The following is a 24,511-nucleotide window of genomic DNA, read 5'->3' on the forward strand; positions in this document are numbered from 1 at the left end:
TCATCCCTTTCAATGCTTTACCTTACAATGCCGGTACATCAACTAACTTCCTCGGCCGATCCCCTCCCCTCCCCTTCCCCGCATTCTAGGAACCCGGAGAAGAGGCAATATTTGGGGGTCAAAAGGCCCGATACATGCAGGTGGAAGCCGGCTTCAAGTTGCCATTCTGGGACTCTTGTCCATCGGGAGGTCGGCACTTGAGTGAGGGGTTCAATACGATCTTTGTAGCAGACATATGATGAGCAAATATATCTTCAACACAGCCGAGAAGCCTCCGCTCCGTCCGCCACTTACTCCATACGCGCATGGAATCGAGCGCGGTAGACGCACCTGACCATTATGTTGCAGTATCGATTAGCTTTCGGGATATCTCTCAATCAATTAAACCAGGATGAACAAAAATATAGTACGGTCGGTACCTCGCTTGCGTGCGAGCGAGCCATCTGGAAGAAAGCTGTCAAGGGGTTCATTCCTGAAAAACGAATGGTCTTAGTTCTTTCTTAGTGATGCTTGCTTGCTTTGAGAAATACGACCGAAAGAATAGTATATCTTGATCCAGCACCGCCGAAGAGACTCCGCGCTTCTTTCTGTTTGCATCAAAGACCTTTTGGGTTGGGTGAGAAGGCTCATCATCAGTAAGCATCAAGACGCACTTATCAGCTCAAACAAAATAAAACAAAATCATGAGTTTTGATTTAGTATTGTGGAGATGTCTTTTTTGTCCCAAATTCCTACAGTATAATTCGCAGCCATGCCATGGTATATCCCTTTCCTTTTTCCTTTCAAATGAGCCTGCCTGTCCAGTTCATGCCGCGCCAAGCTAGCTCGTAGATACACTATCCGTATCCCTCTGCTTCATGCATCACTTCCCCGGTGTGTTAGCCCCCATGAAAACGCTATTGCCATATTGTGGCGCGTCATTCGATTGCCCATCTGGATTCAACTGCGGTTGATCGTTATTCGTCGGGTAGAACTGGAATGCTGGATCGATGGCGTTGCCGTTCTGGATGTATGAGTCCCATGCCTCCTGTATACTTGTTAGTAATCTTGTTCGTCCGGTTCGGGAGGCGAATAACTTACCCAGTCCAGGTTTGCTGGCACGTCCATCATTCCAGTGCCAGTTCCCGCATTATTGAAGACCGAGAAGGGTGATGCCACACTATTCATCGAAGCGAAGGGGTTTGTGCTGTCCATTTGGTAGTTGGGGGTAAGTCCTGTTCCCGTACTGCTAGATGGGTCGGACATGTTCATGTCCATGTTGCCATATCTTGTGCCCCCAGGTGACTGAGCCATAGAATTGAACAGAGCTGCAGAGTTGGGTGTCAAACCACCCGACATCATACCGAGAGTCATTGCTGCCGAATGCTCGGGCTTCATACTCTCTTCATCAAATTGTGCAAAGACTTCATTTGTCGTCGGGCCATCTGGCGCGGGCCCTTTCGGACATCGGAGCTTCTCAAGCATAATCCCAAGAACGCTGGATGCTTTATAGGCTTCCATAGATGTCTCAGCTGTTGCTTTCCATATCTCTTGCGATGATTCGAGCGCTTTGAACATCTCTGCACGTTGTGCGGGGGTCCAGAAATATCGGTCATAGTTTGGAGGACGGTCTACCATCGTTTTGGAGACTTGATCGTAATGCAGATCGAGACACACAATCATGGCCCCAAGCAAGTAATCGTGCTTCGTGAGAGACGAAATGAACCATTTCATAGATCGCAATCGACCTCCGGGTTGTGATTCGCAATTGAGTTTAGCCTGGTGACGAAGAATTTCCATAGATGCATCAACACACGCACGACGCGAGTGAGCATATCGAGGATTCTGTCGAGCTCGAGCGATGTACTTTCGGTGAAGAACACACATCGTCTTTTGCCAAAATATATCGATATTGAACCGCTGCATCAACAATGTTGCAGGATCATGCATACATTCCTCTAAAGGACGTAGACGGAGATGTGGGGGCATGTCGTTCTTCAGCTCTCGTAGACGATTATCACGCTGCAGGATCTCATCATAACTGATAGCCTTGCCCGTAACCGCGTTGATCTCCTCCAATATAGAACCAAATTCGAAAGATATTTGGGCCTTCATGATCATATACGATATTGGTGTGGGCTCTGTAAAAGGCCTTGCTGGTGGTAGTATTTTGCTTTCTGGACCAAACTCGTCTTCGAATATATTGCGGGGTAATACAGTGTCTGCATCAGAGTTCCGAATCATACTTGGTAGAGCTAGTTGAAATGAGAACATCGTATCAAGTTGGCGTATAAAGGACCATATCCGCCGCCTCATTTCTCCCTGGAAGGGTGAGAGGTTTGGGTAATTGCTCGGATCGCGGTGATATCCCATCCTCAGAGATAATCGAACAATGATACCTGCTATAACCCAAATTCCCACCTCTGCGTCCCACCGGCTTGCGTACTCGCCATGTATGTAAAGAAGGAGCGTTTCAATAGTATACGTTGATGACTTGGTGTAATCTGAGTTGACGAGGCATTGCACCTGTAGGTCTTTGGGTTAGCGCTGTTCGACCAAGGATAACTGCTTTGAAGATTGGAAATGTTGAGAGAAGGCATGGTCGAAAAAGCTGTCACAAGTGGGGTTGAAGACTTACAGTACGCAATCTATATTCTGCGGCTAGCTCGTTTGTACGACCTGAAACTGCATTAATTTTCCTTCTGATGTTTAAGCCTGATTTCCTCGACTTACCTTTCCATTCTAATGGCTCATCCCCAATCTTGTGGTAGGATTGCATGGCCAGGCAGAGAATGGAGTATAGAAGACCAAGCCATACTATTGAGCTCTTTGACGGATCTTGCCAGTGATTATGAAGCTCCTTGTGAAATGTCGGGGAATGAAGGATGTGTAAAGCAGGGTCGTACGAATTGAAGTATCGAGTCACGAGCTTGTCGACAGCCGATTTGGTTGGCACCTCCCCACGCAACTCAACATCCGTGACAGGGCTCTGAGCACTGAAAAGGAATGCTGGCCCATCAATCGCGGAACGGGGCTTCGATTGCCGGATCCTCTCGTAGTTTTTTTCCAGGTCCTGTTTGTGCGCGGAAAAATAGTTTTTGACTTCGGTGATCTAATTTAAAATTTAGTGAACGTTCAAACTGAACTTGTAACAGCTATCGTTGCGGAAATTGCAACTGTGCAAAGACAATGTTACATCTAACTCGGGATGAAAACCTGTTCAAGGCCAACAATCTGAGGGCATTTTCCCCGAACGTCGAGATAGTTGTGCCGCTTGAGATATCAGAAAATATGGAAGACTCTCGCGGGCTCAACGGTCTGCTTGCCAGTTACCATGACTCTGTCCTCGTGTTGGCCAAGAAGCCGAACACCTTTGAAATGGTATTTTAAAGTCTAGCAAACAAGGCATCGCATAAAATTTAGAAAAGATGATGGACTTACGTCTGCTAGAACTGCATGCCAATGTGAGTCCCCAATGTATAATGACTTCCCCTTATCTGCGTCTACTTTCAGATGGCCGAGAGAGCTAGTTACCCCTTCAACCTCACTATTCTCACCTTCGTCTTCTTCCTTAATCATGTCATCTTCATCATTATCAAGCTCGACGGGATAGGAAATCGAACCAGCACTATCGCTCTGTGAGCGGGAGATGGCAGCAGCGGCCGCGGCTGGACCAGCAGACTGGGCGCCATTGGTCATCAACGACAGAACTAGGCCTTCTAAACGGTCAATACGGTTTTGCATATCATCAGGGCTGGTTGCTCCTTGACTTTGATTCTTCTTGCGCGTGCCCGGCGCTGCATACGAACAGGAGGAAGCGTCACCCCTCCTGATGCAGTTCTCGCATGGATGCGACCGATTACACTTCAATCTGCAACTTGTCAGTATCGCCGGTGGTCTCGTGGAGCGCTTTTACCTCAAAGAAGATAGCGGGGGGGAGCGAAACTCACTTCCTATGCCTGCACGGCCCACATGACAGGGGGACTCTGTTTCTCTTCCGTACGACCCGGAACTGGGCGTCTGGAGAGTGCCCTCCCGCGCTGGAGGAGGTTGTGGATGGTGGCGTTGGCGTCATGATGATGAATTATGGAAAGAGGAGGTTTTGAGACTGAACGTTGGGGAATCTGATTCTTCTCAACACCAGCCACAAGTGGGTCTCCGTCTTCAGAAGGAGTATCTGGCGGTGTATTATACAGGCTCTTGAGTAAGATCAGACCTTCTGTTGATACCAACGTGGGCCAATCGTCGTAGAGGATCAGAGTGAGATGAACGCAATGCCTTGGAGATCAACCCTGAGTCGGCTAGGCCAACAATGGGGGCGATGTCCCGTTCCACGAAATCCACCAGCCCTGTCGGAAGGCTTAGTGGTGGAGATAGAGTTGGTGTTGCAGCTGTCAAAGAACCTTATGTCCACCCAGCAGGTCTGGGCCAACCCCTAGAGTTGACGTATATAGGCTTTACCTCTCCCTACACAGCGAATTCGCCTCCTTCACCTAAATCGATCAGACGAGCTACTCGGCCCTCTTCAGTACCAGCCTGCGACACGTCTTCTAGATGAAGTGGCAATCTTCTTTCCCAAAGCAACACTAGCAACGGTGAAGCTGACCTCCTGTCCCCGACGTGCAGCACCAAATCTACTGCCTATTCCAAATAAAACCCACAACCACAACCTTCGCAGAGCCAATGCACTGTCCAGATATTATACCGGGAAATGCGCTCATGCAACACTTGCACTTCTCCACCACGGCAACGGTCTTCTCGGACGAGTATAGAGCTGACGAAGCGCGAGCGCAAGACAAATATATCCTTGAATATGCAGTCGACTGCAACCCTCCGAACTGGTCCAACGCGGCAGGAATGGAACGCACAGCGGACCAAGAATTGAAGGCGTGCGAATATGCGACTACGGTCGTCTGAATGAAATGGACTCGATGAGGAAATCGATGTTTCCAAGGTATTCTACGGAGATGCCGTTAGTTTTGGACTTCTCTTCGTCGCATTACTAATGCGCGACTTACAGATCACACCAAGAGCCCAAAGTAAAGCTATCTAATCCAATGCAATGCACTGCAAATGCAAATACAAATGCGGCGGATTTTCCTATAGCACGGTGACGGTATCCCTAAAGAGCGACGCCAACTTCTTCGGCGCAATAATGTATCCGACCACGAAGTATTCCAGTATATCTCCGAAATGCGCCTTCTGTATGTTGAATGTATCCGAAGGCCGTGTGTCGCGGTTTACTGATCTGGTGGTGGTGGTGGGTTGAGGTTGAGCCTTGCCCTTTGCTTAACGGACGTGCTGATGATGCTGCTACCTGCAGCGAATAGACGGACGTTCTGGATCCTGACGCCGACGCCGATTCTTTTTCCTCTACAGTAAGCTTTTGAAAATGGACTTACGGACGGAACGTTGGTTTGCTCACTCAGATTGATTTCAAATAATATATTTGTCCGTGGGTGGCAAAGGTCTGGTCCAAAAGGGCTTATTTATGGATAAATGCAATGCGCAATGGAGTCTGCAATAACCTTAGTATCGTATCCTACCTATCCTTCGATTCCTTCCTAGGCTAGGCAGCTGACATATACGACGCCAAACGCATGATAGTAGTAAGCAGATCTCAATGGTGGATGAGTCACTTCTGCTATATGTGGAAGCACAAGAACGGGAATATTCGACAATAATGTCTACTTTCAGTCCAACGACAAGCCTTGATGAGGTCTAAATCCGATTGCTATCTCCGAGATCAATCAATCGCTTTTTAACGAGTGACTCTGGAATGTTTTGCACCACGAACCTTAATTTACGCGTGAGACTTGTTTGTCATAGAGCCGTTTGCATACTATTGAAAGGTTTACTCTTTCTATATAGGTATTCAACGGCAATATGTCTTGATTAAGGCAGTCTCAGTGATGAACAAATTCCTCGAGTTCCAAAACATTCACTAAAAGACATTCTTGCATATTTCAGATTACGAGTAATATACAGATTTGATATAAATGCTAACTTCCTTCCCCAGCAATTCTTTCACTGTATATTACAACCAGCAAATTGCTTCTCTTGTCCATTTCTCTTCAACTTCGTACAACGGCGCTCTTAGTTGTAAAGCTCTAGCTAAACCAATATTGTACGCAGTCCCAGTAGGCATTGAGAATCAAGTATTTGTCTTTTCCCTATGAAAAAGAATCGGATTCCACCACTCGATTTCCCTGGAAAGCGACGCCAAACTTTGTCGCTGTCAGCAACGGACTCGGCGAGCCCGTTCTTCCCCGTGCCGAGCCGAGTTTCTTTGATTACCCAGACATCCGTCTAATATGCAAGTCTTCATCGAAATAACTCTCTTTCCCCAGGCAAAGCTGCATCTCAGAAACGAAGACGAGGTTCATCATTACCACAGGCTTCTTCCTTATATTTTGATCAATTCCTTCGGCTTGATTTTCATCCGCCAATACCAAATCCGTACCAAATACTATCTTTTGGGGCAGCTCCTCTCTCCAATTCCTCCACAGTCGCCGTGCAAAGATCGCGGTTTGCTTCTGGAATTTCCCATTGAGCAACTTCGTTAACCCGACTGAGGAATTGCATAGCCAGACCAGCTTCCGAGTGCCACGCCATGTGGCAATGGAAAGCCCAGACTCCCGGGTTGTCTGCTACGAATCTTAAAGCGAGCCAGCCAAACCCTTCAGCAGTTGCTACATCTCTCCGGATCAAGTTATCCAAAGCGCCTTCATGGCCAACCAGAATGCCCTTGCCTTCTGGTTGCAGTCCCAAAAATTCATAACCAGGAAACATGCCGTGCCCTTGACCAAGCACGTAGAATTTGTGGCCATGTAAGTGCATAGGGTGGTTTCCTTCATCAAAGTTCTGAATAATGAGATCCACGGTTTTGATTCCCGTATGTTGGATCACGAAATCATTCTTCAGGTCATATGCCACAGAATTGACACCATTTATGTTGCTGCTGGTGGTAAATGTATCATTTCGGCTGGTCAAACCTTCAACTGAGCGATGCAGGGTCGGTTGTTGTAGATTTGGTCGCAGTGTCGAGGTATTGAAAAATCCTCGTTCCAGGCGCCAGTCGCCTATTTCAAGATTGGAACGAAGGTAATAGCTGAAATCCGCGGCCACAGGAGCAGGCTCGACGCTGGCGGGAACATACGAAGTTGTGTTCATATCGCGGCATTGCACTTCCATTCCTTGCTTCCAGTTCTCGGAACTTGGTAGGGGCATTACGGACTTGGTTAACTTTCTTCCACCCGGCTTCGTGTATTGGATGACAGCTTGAACTTCGTCCGCACCCGGGCCTGGAAGCTCTGGATTTTTCCACTAAATGACGGGAAAGTTAGTTATTTCCTATTTAAGACGAGTTCGGGAGTAGAAGGAGCTTATATTTCCAGTTTGGGTATTCATAGGAGGATGTAAAACGCATGAGACGAAAAATGGCAGAAGGGGGGAGGGTAAAATCAAAAAGCTAGTTATCCTTACGCAGTGAGTGACCATCTTTGCACGAAGCCAAAACGACTCCGCGGAAGACTGGTTCGTATTCAAAATTATGCTATATCTCTGGGCTGGACTAATGATCAATCTCGTCTCATAAGCCGGGATAAGATCCGTCCCGTCTGCCTCGGTGACAGCAAATCCATGCTCGTCAACGCTCACTTGAAACCAGGCAAATGCACCAACATTAATAAAGCGAAGGCGATGGTTTGCGTTGGCAGTCAAACCAAAGAACGGGCGACTGCAGGACGAGTTGTCGCACATTCGATGCGGTAGCTCAGAACAGTCTCGTTGGTTCAAGCCGTTGATAAGGGCTCCATTTGGGATTGGAGAAGCCTCGCTGCCTGGCTCCAGTGCGCTGACAAGCAGTCCACTACTGAGGTCGTGATAATAGTCCTGGAGCATAATGACTCGGTCTGTCTTGTATGGGATTTTCTGCAGGTTCTTCTCGTCCTTCCCATGAATTACAAGAGGTCCATACAGCCCATCGGATGCTTGGACAGCCTGATGCCCGTGATAGTAGTATGATCCGGACTGCGCAGTAACAGTGAATTCGTACCGAAATTTGCGTTGGGGGGCAATAGGGCATTGGGTAATGCCTGCTGTGCCATCCATCCAGTTTGTTCCATTTTGATAGATGCCGTGGAAATGTATGGATGTTGCGTTGACGCTCTGGTTATCCACGTCAATTACTAGAGTATCTCCCTCGTTGCATTCGATCATAGGCCCTGGAAATAGGCCGTTGATCGTAAGCATAGGCCTAAAGACTCCATCTGGATTCCCCACGATATCTGTGATCGTCCACTTGTATGCTCTGACCTTCCGCTCTGCGTCAAAGTCCCAGGAGGGATCGAGGATGTAGTCACTCGCTGGTCGGCGGAAGCTTCCAATGCCAGACATTTCCATATCTTCATCACTCGGCTTGTCAGAGACGATGAAGTGCTTCGTGAAAAGCACCATCGCAGTGAAGACAAGCCCTGCAGCTAAAACCGAGCCAAGCACGGCCCATATTGTTCGCAGATGCCATTCCACCTTGTAGTCAAGTTCTTCTGCAGCCTCGACGTCCTCGCCTGCCAGAAGTCGCTGCTGTGTTTCTTCTTCGAAGCCGTCGCCGTCATCTCTTTCTTGCATCTCCAAATGGTTAAGGTCACCGCTATGGCGAGGCGCAGCTTCGTATTTATGCGAAGCCATGGTAGAACAAAAGGGGAGAATTTCACCTTGGGGTGGTTTTGGAAGCCTTCGTAAACTTTGTGATTCCGTTCAATGGTCCATCGTTCGTGAATCAACCTCGAAATCTACTCGTATGGACAGCATCGGTACAAATTGTCTGCTGCAAGAGAGCAATAATTCAGCAGGCACAGCAGATGTTCAGAAGTATAATGATGTAAGAATATAAATATAAGAGAAGGAATCTGGCACTACCCTACCTAGCCAGGTACCCAAGTCGTAAGAGAATAACGGTCATGGTCAGCAGAGGATTTTAGGTCTGGCAAGGCTTCGACTCTCCAAGGGGCAAACGATTTCCTACCTAGCCGATGAACCAGGGGACCCTGAAGATGTACTGCAAGACGATACCGAGATGGGTTATCGTCGACCTCTCGGAGCAGCGAAAGGTTGAGGATGCGCATAATCTCCCCAATCAAAAGTTCCATCTTCCCCACGGGATGCAGTCAGTCATGTTAATTTAGGAACAGGAACTAGCACCCGGCACCCCAAAGACACCTACCCTACCTACCTGCCTATTTGCAGTTAGTCTACCCGTCGCTTGTTGCGCTCCACGCCTCTTCCAGAAGTTCACAAAAAGCTTGAGTGAGGCCTTGCAGCACCAAGACTTTTGCCTGCCAATCATATGATGCACGATGCTAATCGTCCCTGTCCAGATTCACGGGTAAACTTTCAGACTCAGCATCTTGAGCACCAGAGTCGAACAGCCTCGTGCCCGTATTCTATGGCTATAAACTTCTGGACAACCTTGCCAAGCGGCACACATAACGTAATGTATCCAATGAATGGCCTAGTTCTTTATTCAACATTGGACATGCTGTTATTCGTACATACCAGCCATTCACACTAGTACAAAGTTCCCGAATCATTAACATGCAGCTACCACGTTCCCAGAGCTTATTCCAGAATGCCTTGTTAAATTCTTCTAGCTCTCCTCTAGTACCTTACATTCGTATTCTTTGGTTGAGTACAAATACCCGGCGATCCCACCCATAGCCTCGTCGTTACAAGGGAAGTCCGCGTGCTTATTACTTTTGGGGTCTGGGACTTTTTGACGCAAGACTCACAATGTCCTTTATAATGCGTTTTCTCGCTGCCGCCTCCTTAGCGGGTGCGGCCATTGCAGCCCCAGCTTCCCCAACCGCAACAGACACTGCCGATGTCTATGCTGCTCAGGCCACGGCTCGCACTTCAAGTCCAACCAGCCATGTCAAAGGCAAAGCGTTTGACAGATATGTCTCTATTTGGTTTGAGAATACCGACTTTGATATGGCGGCTGCTGATCGTAAGTCTTCTCGTAAATTAGCATAACTCGATCTTAACTTTGCCCTGCAGCCAATTTTCAATTCTTTGCCGAGAAGGGTATCACGTTAACCAACAACCTTGCTCTTACTCACCCATCTGAGCCAAATTATATGGCCGCTGTTGGCGGGTTTGTTGCCCCATTATGGTCTATATATCATTTACTAACTTCTGAAAAAGTGATTATTTCGGTCTCGACGGTGATCCATTTATCCAGGTTCCTCAAAATGTTTCCTCTGTCGTTGATCTGCTCGAGGATAAGGGCATCTCCTGGAGTCTGTACCAGGAAGATATGCCATACACTGGATTTGAGGGGTTCGCTTGGGTCAACCAACAGAATGGTGCCAATGACTACGTTCGAAAGCACAAGTGAGTTTTGAAGGAAAAGAGGACCTCATCATATACCTAGGCTGACATCTATCAAGCCCCGAGATTCTCTATAACTCTGTGGTCACCAATTCCGACAGACTTTCCAACATCAAGAACACCACCCTTTTCTATGAAGATCTCAAGGCCAACAAGCTCCCTCAGTGGATGTTCATCACTCCTAATATGACTAGTGACGGCCACGATACTTCCGTCACTGTTGCTGGCCAGTGGCTCCGCACCTTCCTGGAGCCCCTTCTAGACGACAAGAACTTCATGCAAAACACCATGGTTCTGATCACTTTCGACGAGAACGAGACTTATACCATCCAAAACCGCGTGTTCAGCGTTCTCCTCGGCGATGCCGTGCCCCAGGAGCTTGTCGGAACCACCGACTCCAACTACTACAACCACTACTCTGAAATTTCTACAGTCGAGGCTAATTGGGGTCTCTACACCCTCGGACGTTGGGACGTAGGTGCCAACGTCTTCTCCAATGTCGCTGCACACACTGGTGATAGAGTCCGATGCTGGGACGCCCAGCCAGATTTGGAGCACCGTTATTTCAACTACTCGTATAGCGGTATTTTCAACTCGAAGAGTTTCGCTGTGCAACCGGTTCCAGACGTGCACTCGAACCGTAATTTCCGCACCACTTTCCCTGCTATCAAGAAGCAATGGGAGAAGTATCAACAGTACAACTATTACCATGTAAGTTCTGCTTCCTCCTTGTTACTATAGGATATCTATAGCCTACGATGTGTAGAGATGAGAACGCAAAGCTAATGGGTTTCTCCAGGGCCAACTTGAAATCCCTGACGGATACAACCCACCTGCCGTCATCAACTACTCTACTTAAGAGAAATCAAGTAGTGATATACAAAATAACTAGGGCATATAAGAAAGATAATGCTAGTATATAATTGACGATTGTTATGAACAATACGGGTTGCTGCAAGGTGCAGATCATGATGAGCGCTGAGCCCATTCAGGTCCAACTAGACCTCTCTCCATGACTATTAAGCATAATCTGGACCATCACATATATTCCACTCTGTAGTCTAATTATTACCTTCTTACGTGAGCCTAATAACAATATAACGAATTGCACTTAGAACTACGTCTATTATCCTCTATACATGTGCTCCTCTATTTCTCATGCCTCTAAAACTAGTCTATTCATTTTGTTCAAAAGACTATTCATATGACCAGTAAATTCCCTGTCCGAAAGAATTATGCGATTCTGATTTAAAATTGTAAGTCGAAAGACGCGTAAATACCTAGGTATCTAGATACTCCCATAAGTCACCTTTCGCTAGCGCTGCTGTCAAATGATGCACGCGCGGGGCAGGGCAGCAGCGTTGAAAGCCCACTAAATGTGCCCCGCCAAACTCAACGCGTCTCCCGTCCTCCTCAAGAAACACCGCGTCCACATGGAAACAAACCATCTATTCAACATCTACAAATCCTCTCCATGAAAGCGAGCCTGCTCACGAGCATTACCGGAACTGAGCAACCCAGCCAATCCTCCTTTCCCGACCTCTTTCAGATGTCCCTCAGCCTTGAATACAATGGTGTCAACGCGCTCTAGAACCTACATGCCACTTCCGCCTGCAACTCGGAAAGGCTGGTCATCGTTCACGCTCTTCTCCAAACTCCCATTAGAAATACGTCTTATGATAGTAAGCAGCTCATACCCTGCCAATGTGTTGGAGATTCTGGCTCCCAGGAAGTTTCCTCATATGCAATGATGTTCCCGATGTTTCCTGATCTATCGTCACTTCATTCATGTCAATACGACGGCCTTTCTAATTCCACTTGTGCCATTTCTTAAGTCGTTTGGTACATAGTGTATATCGTTCACTTTCTCGTACACATGGAGTTCGTAAGTTGGAACTAGGGTTGAGCGAAGGAAGGTTGTTGATGAGTGAGTGAGTGATTATTCCGCATGTGTCTTGGGATATCCGATATCAACATGAAGAACAGGTTGGCTGGCTAGGCCCAGGTATAACTCTCTGGCGGTCGGTTTTAGGGTCTTGGAATGATGTGTGTACAAGTTTTCGTGATATTGGACGTTTTGTGTCTGTTGAGTTGAGTTCAGGGGTATTGGCTTCGTTTTACGTGTTTGGATCGACAGGAGAATGTCCGAACAGCAGAGATATAATAATGGGTGCAATTTGAGCTTCTTCTGAGCGGCTATGCTTGCTTGCTTGCTTGCGGTGTCGAGTGTATAAGTGGAGGTGGAGGTTGGGACCTAGTGCTTTTGGGTCCAAAATCCAGAAAATCCCGGACCTGTCACGAGGTATCGCTGGCATGATGAAATGCTCAGACATACGGAGGAGGCGAAACATCATCAAAGAAAGCCGGGGGATTAAGATCGCGTACTCTCGGCGGACTATGAGCATCCATCGGCCGTGTGAGTCTTGGCGTAGCGGTATTCCTCGTGGCCCTCCTACTCGCCCTAATCCCATGACTCAACGACGCAAGCACCGGCGGCTCTTTATCCAAGTTCTCCACGACAACAACGGTTCTAGTATTCCTGCTCGCATCCTCGGTATACTCCACAGACCGATACCGGCCCCTCCACATATACTTGTGCATGAACTTCCGCGAGCGCCCTAGAAGGCCTTTCTCGTACTGGTCTTCGACCGTGCCGTGCAGTTCGTAGGATGGCACGCACCGGAGCTGGGATAGCAGGTGCTGCTTTGTGGCGCAGGTTATGAGGTAGATGAACGTGCTGAGCATGAAGGCGCCGAGGAAGACGCCAGGGAAAGTCACTTCTATGAGGGTGTTGTTGGGTGTAGGGGGGTGGTACGCGCAGATGGATGTGATTGAGGTGTTTGCTGTTGCGTGGTGAGCGAGCCATGTCTCGACGCACATGGCGTGTAAGAGTGTTGGTTCCATACCGGCCGAATTTTGAGGAAAGCTGAAGTGTTGGTAAAACGTAAAACGGAAACTAGAACATTTCGTGGGAAATGATGTTGCAATGCAAGATGTACGAAATGTTTCGAAATTTTGAAATGTTTTTGGAAATGAAGGTTTGGCAGAATCGAAGAGATTATGAAGTGAAGTGTGCGATAAAAGTTTTGGGGGTAGCCCTGCCCTAGAAATAGTGTACCAGAGTTGGCTGTTATTAGGTATTGCCATGACAGTCAGATGCCCACGTTGGGTATGAACACACGAGCAGAAAAGATTCAGTCTCAGAGGAAACATAAGCCATCGAATAAAGTAGAGAAGTAATAACTGCTTTCGTTCCTCCCTTAAAACACTGTTGTATAGCGCTTTTACATCCCACGTCTTCTCCTTTCTTTCATGCCAACTTGACAAAATTGACAAGAGTTTTCAACGTCATCCTTCTGTCTTTTGTTTCACAAACTAAACACCAAATGCTGAGCATGAAACAATCCTACAAAACATGGGACATGTAGTCAAAACTTACCTGATCCTCTGGTCCAATCCTCAGACCTCCATGGAGTAGGAAAGTTTCTTTCCCCGTATCTCAGCTTCATCATCCCTCATGGTGGAATACACTCGGGGCCTCGTTCCAATGACTCGCGATCTTCCATCAGATCGGCTTCTTGCAAGCGCTTCCTGCCCATGGCTAACATCAACTTCTGTCTCGGCTTGGAGGCAGCGTAGAGGTTGATTGTCTCTCATGTTGCTCAATTCCTTTCATTTCGCGAAGTTTGTAGGGGTGGGGCGTTCCTAAGGCCCTTTGTAATCCAGCGTCTTACTCGAAGCCGGTAGCAATTACAAGGGTTAATTTATGCCAGACGCCAACGATATTGCAACCCAGGTGGGTTTACTTGATGAAGAAAAAGAACGTTCTGTATTGGAAATCCCCTCCAAATTGAAAGAGCAACACTGTCGGGATTGAGTGCGTGTATCACTAGCGACGATAGCAAAATGACAAATAGTACAGAACTATCACTTGATAAATGAAACTGCGAAACTGTAGAAAATGGAAATGACCATAATTTCAACTCCAGCAATGTAATATGCAGCAACCGGGTATTTACGCTGTCACTAAAAAACCATGCCATCAAGACGACGAACCTCCTACTTGCTACCCCTCCTTACAACATCCCCAATACTCTCATAAGTCCTAGGAGGCTGTACCACCGTAGGCTGTGCAAACGATATGCTCCGACCATCCATGGGAGACAATGGAGTATAATCGCTACCTGTGTTCTTCAGAATACTTCTCGGAGCAGAAGGAGGCGCTGCTGTTTTGCTGTTTCGCCGCTCTAGAGCTTGCTTGTAGTGATTGTAAACTCCTAGGCTGTGCGCGTCGTAGGTCTCCATCTCTTTAGTAGACTGGTCAACTAGGTCTCTGAGGTTTCTGCTGAGCTCTTCACGGATTACGGCTGCGGTTCTGCGTTTCGATGGCCCATCATTCATACCGCCCATCTCGACGTCGCCATCTCCAGAGACGGGGACACCTGAGGTCTTGACTTCCAGGGCTCCGGGCTTGAGTTCGTAGTCCTCGCTCTTGGCATCTTTTCTGGCGGGGGTTTTGAGCCGCTGCATGGTCTCCGCTACCTCTTTCTTCACTAGCTCCTTCCTTGCCTTTTCTCCGGGAGTTTCAGACTCTTCTTCAGATATCAAAGTATCCTCACTTCCCCTCTCCAACGCATCTAGCTCTTTCCGTGCTCTAGCGACCAATTTCTCGGCGTGCTGTTGCGCCAGAGACAGCATGTTGCGTCTAACGGCATCTTGTTGCGCTGGAAGATACTCGACAATCTTTTGTAGTTTCTCTTTTGCGTCTAGGACTGGCTGGTCACCTGGTGGGAGTCCAGAGAAGGGCGTGAAGATTGCAGGGGCCAGGGAGAAGGGCGTCTATGTGGGCGTCAGCTCGGTGGAAAGGTGGACGACACGTTGATTACTCGTCGAGATATGTGCCTATATAGGTGTAGGGGATGGAATTAAGCTTACTTCGACATCAGGTCTTATTTCTGGTTGTTGTGGGTCTGTTTGCAGCATTCTAACTGATATTGTATGCGGGTGCATACGACAAGTGCATAGAACAAGAGTTGCCTGATTGGTTTGAATACTCAGATCTTCTCTGAACTAGTCACCTGGTTCCAAACCTCTTTTATACTGTATCTCCGAGGGGTTAGACTGTTGTGGTGGAAGTTCGATGGGGTAGCGGCAAGTTATCAAAGGCAGCGGGGAGATTCCGTGCCCCTCCATCTCACCAGCCAACAAGCGAACATCGGCTCGGTAACTTACATCACCAGTCCACTCACGATTTCACTGCTACTGACATACGCATTTGCCGTCTGCTCTTAGACTATAGTGGGGGAAACGGACATCTTTGAACGGGTACAGGTAGATCCGTTGAGTAGCGGGACTTGACGATACGGTGGCGTTCGATTGCCCCTACTTACACACCCCGCATCCTAGTAGAAAATGCATTAGTACAAGAATGGGAGATTGGGGGAAGGCGAGGAGCAGGGAGAGACACGTATATATAGGACGGGAGTATCTGTCAAGGTTCTCATATCAAAGATCCGTATTTTAATCTAAACCCAATATCACACTACTAGGCCAATCACAATGTCTCATCCAGGGGGATGTTTCTGCAGCAAGGTAAGATTCTGAATAATCTTCCTGCAGTGACATGCTTGAGTATGTTTACTAATGGTAATCTACTTCTAGATTCGCATGAGCTACTCTGGCGAGCCTAATGCCCATGTCCTGTGCCACTGTTTAGATTGCAGAAAGATCTCTGGCTCAACCTATAGCAACAATCTTGTCGTTCCTGAGGACAACTTCAAGGTCGTCTCTGGTAAATCTTTCCTCCCATCCTCCCTCTACTCCAAGCCGTTCTAATGAAATGCTCTATAGGCACTCCAAAGACCATCTCCAAGGTCGCGGATAGCGGCAAGACTATCACCTCTCACTTTTGTGGAGATTGTGGTACCACGCTGTTCCGTACTGGAGATACTTTCCCAAATGCTGTCATCATCAAATCTGGCATATTGGATGACCCAGAGTGGCCGAACAAGAATGTTCCGAAGGGGGAGTTGTTCGCCCCCAAGAGAGTAGAGTGGGTTTCTGCTATCGATGGCGCCGCTCAGATGCCTGCCATGCCATAAGTGGATTCGCCTTGAATGTTGTATATAGTTGAAGAGAATGAGTCCGTCGACTTTTGACATCATGGTGTTGTGACTTCGTCCATTGTGCCTTTTTACGTGATAGACGGATCGATATGCGCAATGTTGCCTCTTATTCGAGGTGGTAATATCTTCCTCGCATATTCTCTTCCAATCTTCAACCCTGCTCTCACTAAATCTTCCACCCTGCTATCTTTCCTCTTCCTCAACCACAGCAGTACTATCCCAAGCACAACCATATCGATCGTGACATGTCGTATGGCCAACCACAGGAACCAGGCAACCCATCTCCCAAAGGACTTTCTCTTCTTCCCTTGATATTCCCTTCCCGTAGCAATCTGCTCTCTCAGTGCCGCAATCTCAGCAGTCATCTTAACCAAGGCCTGCTCAACCGTCTTCCTCCACCTTCCGGTCTTCTCGTTCTTCTTCTCATCCTTCTTCTCCCCATCATTATACTCATCGTCATCCTCTTCATACGCATCATTATACCCCAGCCTCCGCTCCTCCGACTCTCTCTCCGCCTCGCTCATGGGACTAAGCACTCTCATGGGCCCATCACCTCCTGAAAGCGGCTGCTGGAACTGTCTAGTTTGCGTCGTGTACGAAGGGACTCTTCTTCCAGGTGAAGATCCTGAAGAAGAAGCGCTGTTATTCTTGATCTGATCCCACACAAATTCTAACTCCGCTACCAGCTCCCTCGCATCTCTACTTCCCATTAGCAATCTAGCCCCAAGACGAAACCGGGTGGGAGAGAACTTACGCAGTCGTACTGGCATACCGATGCATAGTCTCGATCAGCGCCTCAATATATCTCCTCTTCGCTTCCGTCCTGCTAATTCCCCGCTGCGCATCCCACGCATCGTATTTATCCCTCTCCCTCTTCAACTCGTCGCCCTTCGGGCCCCCATCCTCTTCACTAACCGGCCGTTCCATAACGCCGTCCACATCCCCTTCCATGGCTTGTTTGTAGAGGCCATAGAGGCGTAATCGGTCGGAGGGAGGTGGACGTGAGGCGCCGGTCTTTGGGATCTTTTTAACGGTGTTGAGCGCGTGAACGAAGACACGGTCTGGAAGGGGGTTGAAAGATTAGCTAGAGGGCTTGGTCAAGAAGAGGCTGTAGAACACGTATGACAGGCACACACCGACTGAATCCGCCATCTTATCTGCTCCCACCACTATTTTTCAACGGGAGATTATCTTCGGGGGACTAGATTCGAAGCAAGTCGACAAGGAAAAAGTAAGGAAATCTACGAGGACAACATGTGGGCAAGTAATGATCATAAAAGAGTGGTAGTATTTTTGGACAACGTTGGGTTATTGTTGGGCTGGCAAGAGGTAGAAATTACCCTATCATGCGCATGCATCATTACTCGCAAGTCCCCATTCATCGCGTGCGGTGTTGTTGATGCCGAGGCGTTGCAGGGATGACTCGGGAGTGTGGAGGTGGAGGTGGGGGCTAATAATAAGACACTCAACCCCGGTTTTCCCCCCTTTTTTTTTGTTTCTTCTGGAAAGATGATAAGGTTAGGTTAGATATATTAGTATTTTAGTATTAAGATGCGCATAATGATTGGTAACACTTTGGTGTTTCATTTGATGTTGAATCCCTCTCACAAACACTAAATTTCCCGAAGCCCTGATATTGCCCCCAATCGGGACATGTGAGTATTACAATGTTCCACCTCGAGTAAGTGATTAATTACCAGGAAACAGAGGGTATCACCAAAGCAGTCATATCCTCAATCGAGATATTTAATCGAGTTTTATATTTCCTCACTCGAGATGAGACATTTCTTTTGCCAAAGCCAATGCTTAGCTGGGTATCATTGTTATACATCTCAAGTCTTACTTAGAGCCTTTGCTTGTTCCACGGCCTCCTTGTCCAGCCGATCCTGTTCTTCCTGCATCCTCTTGCGTTCCACATAGATAGCCATCATTTTCTTATTGTTCAATGCCTGCTCAGCAGCTTTGGTCCCAGCCTCTTTCTTTCCATTAGCAGAACCACGACCAAGCAGCTTGTCTCTCTCTTTCCAACCCGTCAAGTAAACACCGACAGTGAAAAGGGGTAGGCTATTCGTACGGTCTTTTCCCGGCGGTCCCATGTCCCTGTAATCAATCTTGATGCCTCTTGCCCCTAAAGCTTTCTGCAACTGATCCTTGGGAGGTAGAGGAGCCTTCTGTTGGGTTATCATGTCCCTCGCTGCTCCCACTAACTTCCACATTGGATTTTGAATCTCGATACCTTTCGTCTCTTCTTCTCGTATCTCTTTTGCCAGCGTCCTTCCCCAGAGACTCTTTAGCCATTCCGCTGCTCTGGGCAATCCATTTTCCGGATCCGATAGTACGATAGCAGCAACGTAGGCTTCAAACATATCTCCCAGAATCTTAATCATATCTTTGGCAGAGGGCTTAAAATTTGCACCTAGGTTTGCACGCTTGTCGAAGCTGTAGGCCGTTGCGTATTCCGATAGTGTGAGATTCCTGACGCAGCGTTCTCGTAGTTGTGATAACTTACCGGGGGTATGGTGAGGGAACGTTTGGCCAATTAGGAGAGCGGCAATGATCTCCATATAGCTGTCACCGATCCATTCTAGGCGCTCGTACGTGATATCCGTGATCCTGCCAGCCCCGGCATTGGTGTGGGTGAAAGCTGCTTCTTCCAGGGTCTTATCCAGGACTGCGGGAAGCGGTGGAAGGTCACTTGGGAGTTCAGAATGCTTCCAAGAAGTAATAGAAGCGGGTGTCAGGGTTTTGGGGATGTTGGGTCCATCTTGCTGCTTAGGGGGTGATTTGGGAGCCCGTAGAATTGTCTGAAGTTCGAGACAGCGATTTAATGCTTCGTCCCCAATCGAACTTGGAGTTGCATCCTCCTCCAATGCGGCATCCAGCGCTCTGAGGAGGTTAGAGATTTTTTGAGAAGGTTCTGGCGGAGAGTCATCTGACTTAATATGGGTTCAGAAATAATGTCCTAAAGGTGAAGAAGGGCTTCTTACATGGTGGTGCTTCTTATGCTTCTTATGCTTTTTCCCACCCTCTTCTAATTGTCCCACATCGATTGAGTGATTTTGCCGCTTATTGCTTTCAAGGCCCTCCATGATCTAAGATGATCGTATCTTATTAGCAGTGATGATGATTTATTCAGGCCAGGGTCCAAAATCTTGTGATATAATTTTGTAGTTCCTGGCTAAACTTCGGCCTATGCCCCATGGTGTGTTTTTGTATCTAAAAAGCGGCACTCATTTCCGTCAACTTTTCAGGCTCGGAACCTTCAAATTCGGTGCCGCTTTTCTATTCAGGAGCCGGCAAAAGTCCGTCGACGTCGCTGATATCTACGAAGATTGACAACTACCATTGAAGAAACACCATCCGCAAAAATGGCTGTGCCACGCTCACGGATATTAGACCTCATGAAGGTAGACTCACATATCTTTCCAGTCTTATTGTAGAAGTAGTACTGATGTTTGCCAGGTCCAATGCCGCATTTTCTCGCACACCTTCAACCCCGAAGGCCTTCGACTAGGGAACAAAGTCCTACGACAGCGATTAAGGGGCCCGGCATTGGCTGCATACTATCCACAAAAGATGGCGACGTTCAAGGATCTGCAAAAGGCATACGGAGACCAGTACGAAAACTTTGACGAGGAGCAAGAGGACCGATTGGAGAAGATCAAGATGTATGCGTACATTGAACCCAGGGCTTGGAATACATATCCTGACACGTTTATAGGATCAAGGCGAGAGGAAAAGGTGCACCGAAGAAGAAGAGGACAGCAGCGGGTATGTGTAGCTACCGCGCCACTCTGATGTGATGCTAACACGCGTTTAGAATCGAAGAAGTTCAAGGGAAAGAAGAAGTAGCCCTGGGCGACTGTGTAGAAGGGAGAATTTGTATCGAATACGGCATCACTGTAGCATATACGGCGTTTGGTGGCATCCATGGGAATGTATGGTGCTCGAGGTGGATGTCAGAAATAAACAGAGTCATTCTACGAAATCGGATACGATATTGACAGTCGATTTTCCGCATGCTCATTTGCGCGTAGGTTCTTGTAATTTGTTATGTTGTAAATCTTGCTTAAGTCTGTGAGGGGGGCTCTTTCCCCTGAACCTTTGCGTCGTGTTATACTTGCCAATTTTTGTTGCCGCGCTATTAATTTACGTTTGCTGTATTGAAGCTTTCCGGATACTGCTATTCCGACGATGAAGCTTTCGGAGACTGATATGTCGGAGCATTGGTGGTAACTTCCTCACTACGGTGCTAGATTAAGGCGGACTTGGTGGAGCGATCGTGATTGCAAAAGAAGGTATGCTCTGGTACTGTTAAACACTCATAAGACCCGCAAGCTGATTCCTCACACTGATCCAGAGCAGCTTGTCTTCTACCAGCCTTGCCCGGGCCCAAATATTTCTCACAGAACCGAACGATTCTAATCATAGTTTGTACTGAACCTTGGTAGAGCTGAATGATTCTTAACGGGATTTGTGACAAAGGCCATGGCAAATTCTTGAAGTCCAGTAATTAAAGCCCCTAGAATTATCCTGCAATAATGACTGACTGAAAGTAGACAGGCGTGGAAGAGATGAATTAATGTAATCCAGTTGTGAGGCTTTTGAAATAGGAGATTAATCACCTACCACGTAGCCCTTTGAAATTCATCTCTAGCCCAGTTCAATCTGAACAAACTCACCGATGGGTTAGCCATATCGACAAACACGAAGAAGATTTGTTACGCGACTGGCCGCCTTCCTCTCTCGCGTACAAAGGAGGCACTCTTTCTTCGCCAACGCACTAATTTATTATTGACTTCAACTCGTCTTGTTTTCCAACAAACTTTGTACTCAATCCAGCACTGACTAGGCAATCTCCTGGGGAATATATCTCATGTGCACCTTCTTCATTTAGTCCACCGGAGCTACGACTCGTATTTGAACTACTTATTTGCGCTTCCCTTCTTGTCTCTTTTCATTCCTTCACATCTACCTCTCAACTTCACCACCCACCTACGCGTCGGGGTATTTGAAGCCATTTCTGCGGCCTTAGCTCAGCTATCCCATTTCAAGTCCCATTGAAGATAGCACCTCCAGAACAGGACAGACCCGATAACCAAGATGTCTGCTTCTGCGTCGACTGGCTCCCCAACGCTGCGTCGGGCGACAGCTAGAAGCTCGTCCCAGGAAAACCCGACGACTTTGGAGGATAAGATGTCAGCTCGTACTGTTAGTATTCTATCTTATCTTCTTCCCTGATCCTGCAACAAGGGCTCTTTGCAATCCGATTCACTTACACGCCCGCTTCTTCCTCTTTTTCTCCTCATCAGTTCAATTTCCCATCCTCCCACGTCCCTTTCACCCCCCTTTCTATCCTCTACCCCTGCTTTCCTTTTCTACGACACATTGCCTCGCAATAACATTATATCTCCTCAATGTTTCTGCCATTATCTATCATATCTGAACTAACATATTCAATAATAGGACCTTGCTTCTTCTCTCAAGAAGTCTGCAACTGCCCTTTCCTCCAGCAAGCTTGGCAATCAGGCTGCACCAAAGGTTAGTTTATAGCAGCTTCATGGCTCTCTCATTGTCAGTATCCCTGCTAATCCCTACAGAAGATGAAGACTAGCCACGAGTCCAGCCCTTCTACGGAACTCAACCCCATGGACAAGCTGCTCGCAAAGCTCTCGGAGCAGTCGGCTGCCATCAATAAGCAACACGAAGCTCTCAAGTACTCGGAGGATAACCTTGCCTACTCTCGCACCATGGATTTTGTCTCTGCCAGCAGCTCTCTGCCACCCACGCCAGCCACCGATACCAAGAACACTAGTACCGCCCCGAGCACTGGCCCAGCAAGTGTCATTGGCGAGGAAACTACAAATGTGGGCGATGATGAAGTCCTCCGTCTGAAGCTCGAGCTCGAGGCCGCCAAAAACAAACTCGCTCGCATGGATCAAGAGCTTGCTCAAAGCCGCATCAGGAAGCATACCATAGATCAAGCGATGGGTTCTATCTCGGAAGCTGATTACCCATTGACCGTCGTTGATAATGGCCTCAATCCCAACCTGCCACAGCACACCGTTCGCCCCCACATCCAGCGTGATAATTCTTGGGCAGCTCAGGAGGATTCTCGCTCTGATACTAGTGATGCACTCTCTGCTAATGAGTTCAATCGGTCTCGTTCAATCTGGGGCAATGGCGGGAGACCTCCATTCAACGGCCAGGGCTCTGTTCCTGCATACCCACCCCCGGACGCACTTGCCCCAACTCAGTGGATGAATCGCGGTTTTGCCCAACCCTTCGACACACCAATGCCATTTTCTGGTCCACCTCAGGCTATGAACTCTTTCCGGGGAGACCGTATGATGCCCGACCCAGATCTTCTGACGGCTCCTCCCGCTAGTCGTCGTAATAATCAAATGGGTGGTCGCTTTGCCCGTGGCTCCTTCCCCTACGCAAGCAGCAACTCTTCCTACGATGGTTACACTTCTGCTACGACCCAATACGGCTCTGTTGGGGGTATGGGCGGCGGCGTTGCCCCTATGGGCGGACAAATGGGCATGGATGCAGGCATGAACGGGGGTGGTAGCGTATACGGTGGCTATCAACCTCAACCAATCGGCACCCCACTGTCCCCTCATGCTCCCGAGTTCACGTCCGGTCATTCAGGATATGTGAGTACCCACTATTTCCTTCCTCGTCACCCTTGCTAATGAAGCTCCAGGCGCCCAATACCGAAGGCCAGACCTATCTGCCAACCACCGAACCTCTCAACTACCGCCGTCTTCTTGATCGTACTGTCAACTGCAATTGGAAGTACATTGTCGACAAAATCGTCTGCAACAACGATCAGCAGGCTTCAATTTTCCTTCAGCAGAAGCTTAAGGTTGGCACAACAGAACAGAAGTTTGATATTGTCGAAGCAATTGTCGCTCAAGCATATCCTTTGATGGTGAACCGGTTTGGAAACTTCTTGGTTCAGCGTTGCTTTGAACATGGCACTACTGAACAGGTAAACAAGATTGCGGAGGCCATTCGCGGTAATACCTTGAATCTCTCCATGGACGCATTTGGCTGCCATGTCGTCCAGAAGGCTTTCGATTCTGTTCCCGAGGACTACAAGGCCATCATGGTTCACGAGCTCCTTCGCCGCATCCCAGAGACCGTCATTCACCGTTATGCTTGCCACGTTTGGCAGAAATTGTTTGAACTTCGCTGGACCGAGTCTCCGCCTCAGATCATGAAGTACGTCAATGAGTCTCTTCGTGGCATGTGGCACGAGGTCGCTCTTGGCGAAACTGGTAGCTTGGTTGTCCAGAACATCTTTGAGAATTGTCTAGAAGAAGACAAGGTGAGTACCCCAGAGATCCTTTATCTCCAAAACATGCTAAGTCCATCTCAGCGCCCCTGCATTGAAGAGGTTCTTGCGAGCATCGACATCGTTGCCCATGGTCAATTTGGCAACTGGTGCATTCAGCATATTTGCGAGCATGGTGCTCCAGCTGACCGCAGCAGAGCAATCGACCATGTCATCCGTTATGCTTCCGAGTACAGCATGGACCAATTTGCCTCCAAAGTTGTTGAGAAATGCCTCAAAATTGGTGGTGTCGACTTCCTCGGCCGCTATCTTGACCGTGTTTGCGAAGGTCGTCTTGATCGCCCCCGCATTCCGTTGATTGACATTGCAAGTGATCAGTACGGAAACTACCTCATCCAGTACATTCTCACTCACTCCAATCCTCAACACCGCGAGATTGTTGCTCAGCATATCCGAAAGCATATGGTCTCTCTCCGTGGATCTAAATTCGGTTCTCGAGTTGGCATGCTCTGCACCAACCCCGCCATCCAGACTCGCCCTGGTCCTGGTGTTGGCCCATCCATTGGCGCCCCCGTTCCTCGTATGGTTCCTCAACAGCCTCCTCGCTATGGTGGTGCTTATCGCTAGATATCCTACCGTCATCTCCCCCGTTTGCTGTCTTGCTTCGTCATATTGCTTCGCAGCGTCTTGGTTCCCACCAGATCTTGTTTGACAA

The 24,511-nt window shown here is 48.1% G+C and overlaps 8 protein-coding genes across 8 annotated transcripts; 4 read left to right on the forward strand and 4 right to left on the reverse strand.

Annotated features, from left to right (window-relative positions):
• Positions 1–862: 862 nt before the first annotated feature.
• On the reverse strand, positions 863–4,054 carry fsa6_4 (Fusarisetin A cluster transcription factor; the record flags this gene model as incomplete). Its single annotated transcript, XM_031153275.1, has 7 exons — positions 863–1,027; positions 1,081–2,505; positions 2,618–2,658; positions 2,713–3,091; positions 3,313–3,372; positions 3,421–3,850; positions 3,993–4,054. 7 exons carry the CDS (start codon positions 4,052–4,054, stop codon positions 863–865), a joined length of 2,562 nt encoding a protein of 853 aa, XP_031001454.1.
• A 2,363-nt stretch (positions 4,055–6,417) lies between these two features.
• LAC1 (Laccase-1) lies at positions 6,418–8,667 on the reverse strand (the record flags this gene model as incomplete). The annotated part of the gene is made up of 2 exons (XM_031153276.1): positions 6,418–7,305; positions 7,465–8,667. The coding sequence occupies 2 exons, from the start codon at positions 8,665–8,667 to the stop codon at positions 6,418–6,420; spliced, it is 2,091 nt and encodes a 696-aa protein (XP_031001455.1).
• Positions 8,668–9,768: 1,101 nt separating this feature from the next.
• On the forward strand, positions 9,769–11,227 carry LHYA1_G008357 (putative acid phosphatase; the record flags this gene model as incomplete). The annotated part of the gene is made up of 5 exons (XM_031153277.1): positions 9,769–9,985; positions 10,036–10,132; positions 10,183–10,371; positions 10,428–11,079; positions 11,168–11,227. The coding sequence occupies 5 exons, from the start codon at positions 9,769–9,771 to the stop codon at positions 11,225–11,227; spliced, it is 1,215 nt and encodes a 404-aa protein (XP_031001456.1).
• A 4,700-nt stretch (positions 11,228–15,927) lies between these two features.
• On the forward strand, positions 15,928–16,469 carry LHYA1_G008358 (uncharacterized protein; the record flags this gene model as incomplete). The annotated part of the gene is made up of 3 exons (XM_031153278.1): positions 15,928–15,960; positions 16,030–16,159; positions 16,219–16,469. The coding sequence occupies 3 exons, from the start codon at positions 15,928–15,930 to the stop codon at positions 16,467–16,469; spliced, it is 414 nt and encodes a 137-aa protein (XP_031001457.1).
• A 92-nt stretch (positions 16,470–16,561) lies between these two features.
• Positions 16,562–17,645, reverse strand: LHYA1_G008359 (Autophagy-related protein; the record flags this gene model as incomplete). The annotated part of the gene is made up of 3 exons (XM_031153279.1): positions 16,562–17,192; positions 17,248–17,554; positions 17,630–17,645. The coding sequence occupies 3 exons, from the start codon at positions 17,643–17,645 to the stop codon at positions 16,562–16,564; spliced, it is 954 nt and encodes a 317-aa protein (XP_031001458.1).
• A 680-nt stretch (positions 17,646–18,325) lies between these two features.
• RNT1 (Ribonuclease) lies at positions 18,326–19,582 on the reverse strand (the record flags this gene model as incomplete). The annotated part of the gene is made up of 2 exons (XM_031153280.1): positions 18,326–19,429; positions 19,481–19,582. The coding sequence occupies 2 exons, from the start codon at positions 19,580–19,582 to the stop codon at positions 18,326–18,328; spliced, it is 1,206 nt and encodes a 401-aa protein (XP_031001453.1).
• A 279-nt stretch (positions 19,583–19,861) lies between these two features.
• Positions 19,862–20,345, forward strand: RSM27 (Mitochondrial 37S ribosomal protein S27; the record flags this gene model as incomplete). The annotated part of the gene is made up of 4 exons (XM_031153281.1): positions 19,862–19,900; positions 19,956–20,161; positions 20,215–20,264; positions 20,314–20,345. 4 exons carry the CDS (start codon positions 19,862–19,864, stop codon positions 20,343–20,345), a joined length of 327 nt encoding a protein of 108 aa, XP_031001448.1.
• A 1,251-nt stretch (positions 20,346–21,596) lies between these two features.
• Positions 21,597–24,423, forward strand: mcp2 (Meiotic coiled-coil protein; the record flags this gene model as incomplete). The annotated part of the gene is made up of 5 exons (XM_031153282.1): positions 21,597–21,704; positions 21,960–22,034; positions 22,094–23,152; positions 23,203–23,829; positions 23,881–24,423. The coding sequence occupies 5 exons, from the start codon at positions 21,597–21,599 to the stop codon at positions 24,421–24,423; spliced, it is 2,412 nt and encodes an 803-aa protein (XP_031001450.1).
• Positions 24,424–24,511: the final 88 nt, after the last annotated feature.

This window comes from Lachnellula hyalina (assembly GCF_007821495.1).
Source record: "Lachnellula hyalina strain CBS 185.66 chromosome Unknown contig00242, whole genome shotgun sequence".
NCBI classification, from domain to species: Eukaryota; Fungi; Ascomycota; class Leotiomycetes; order Helotiales; family Lachnaceae; genus Lachnellula; species Lachnellula hyalina.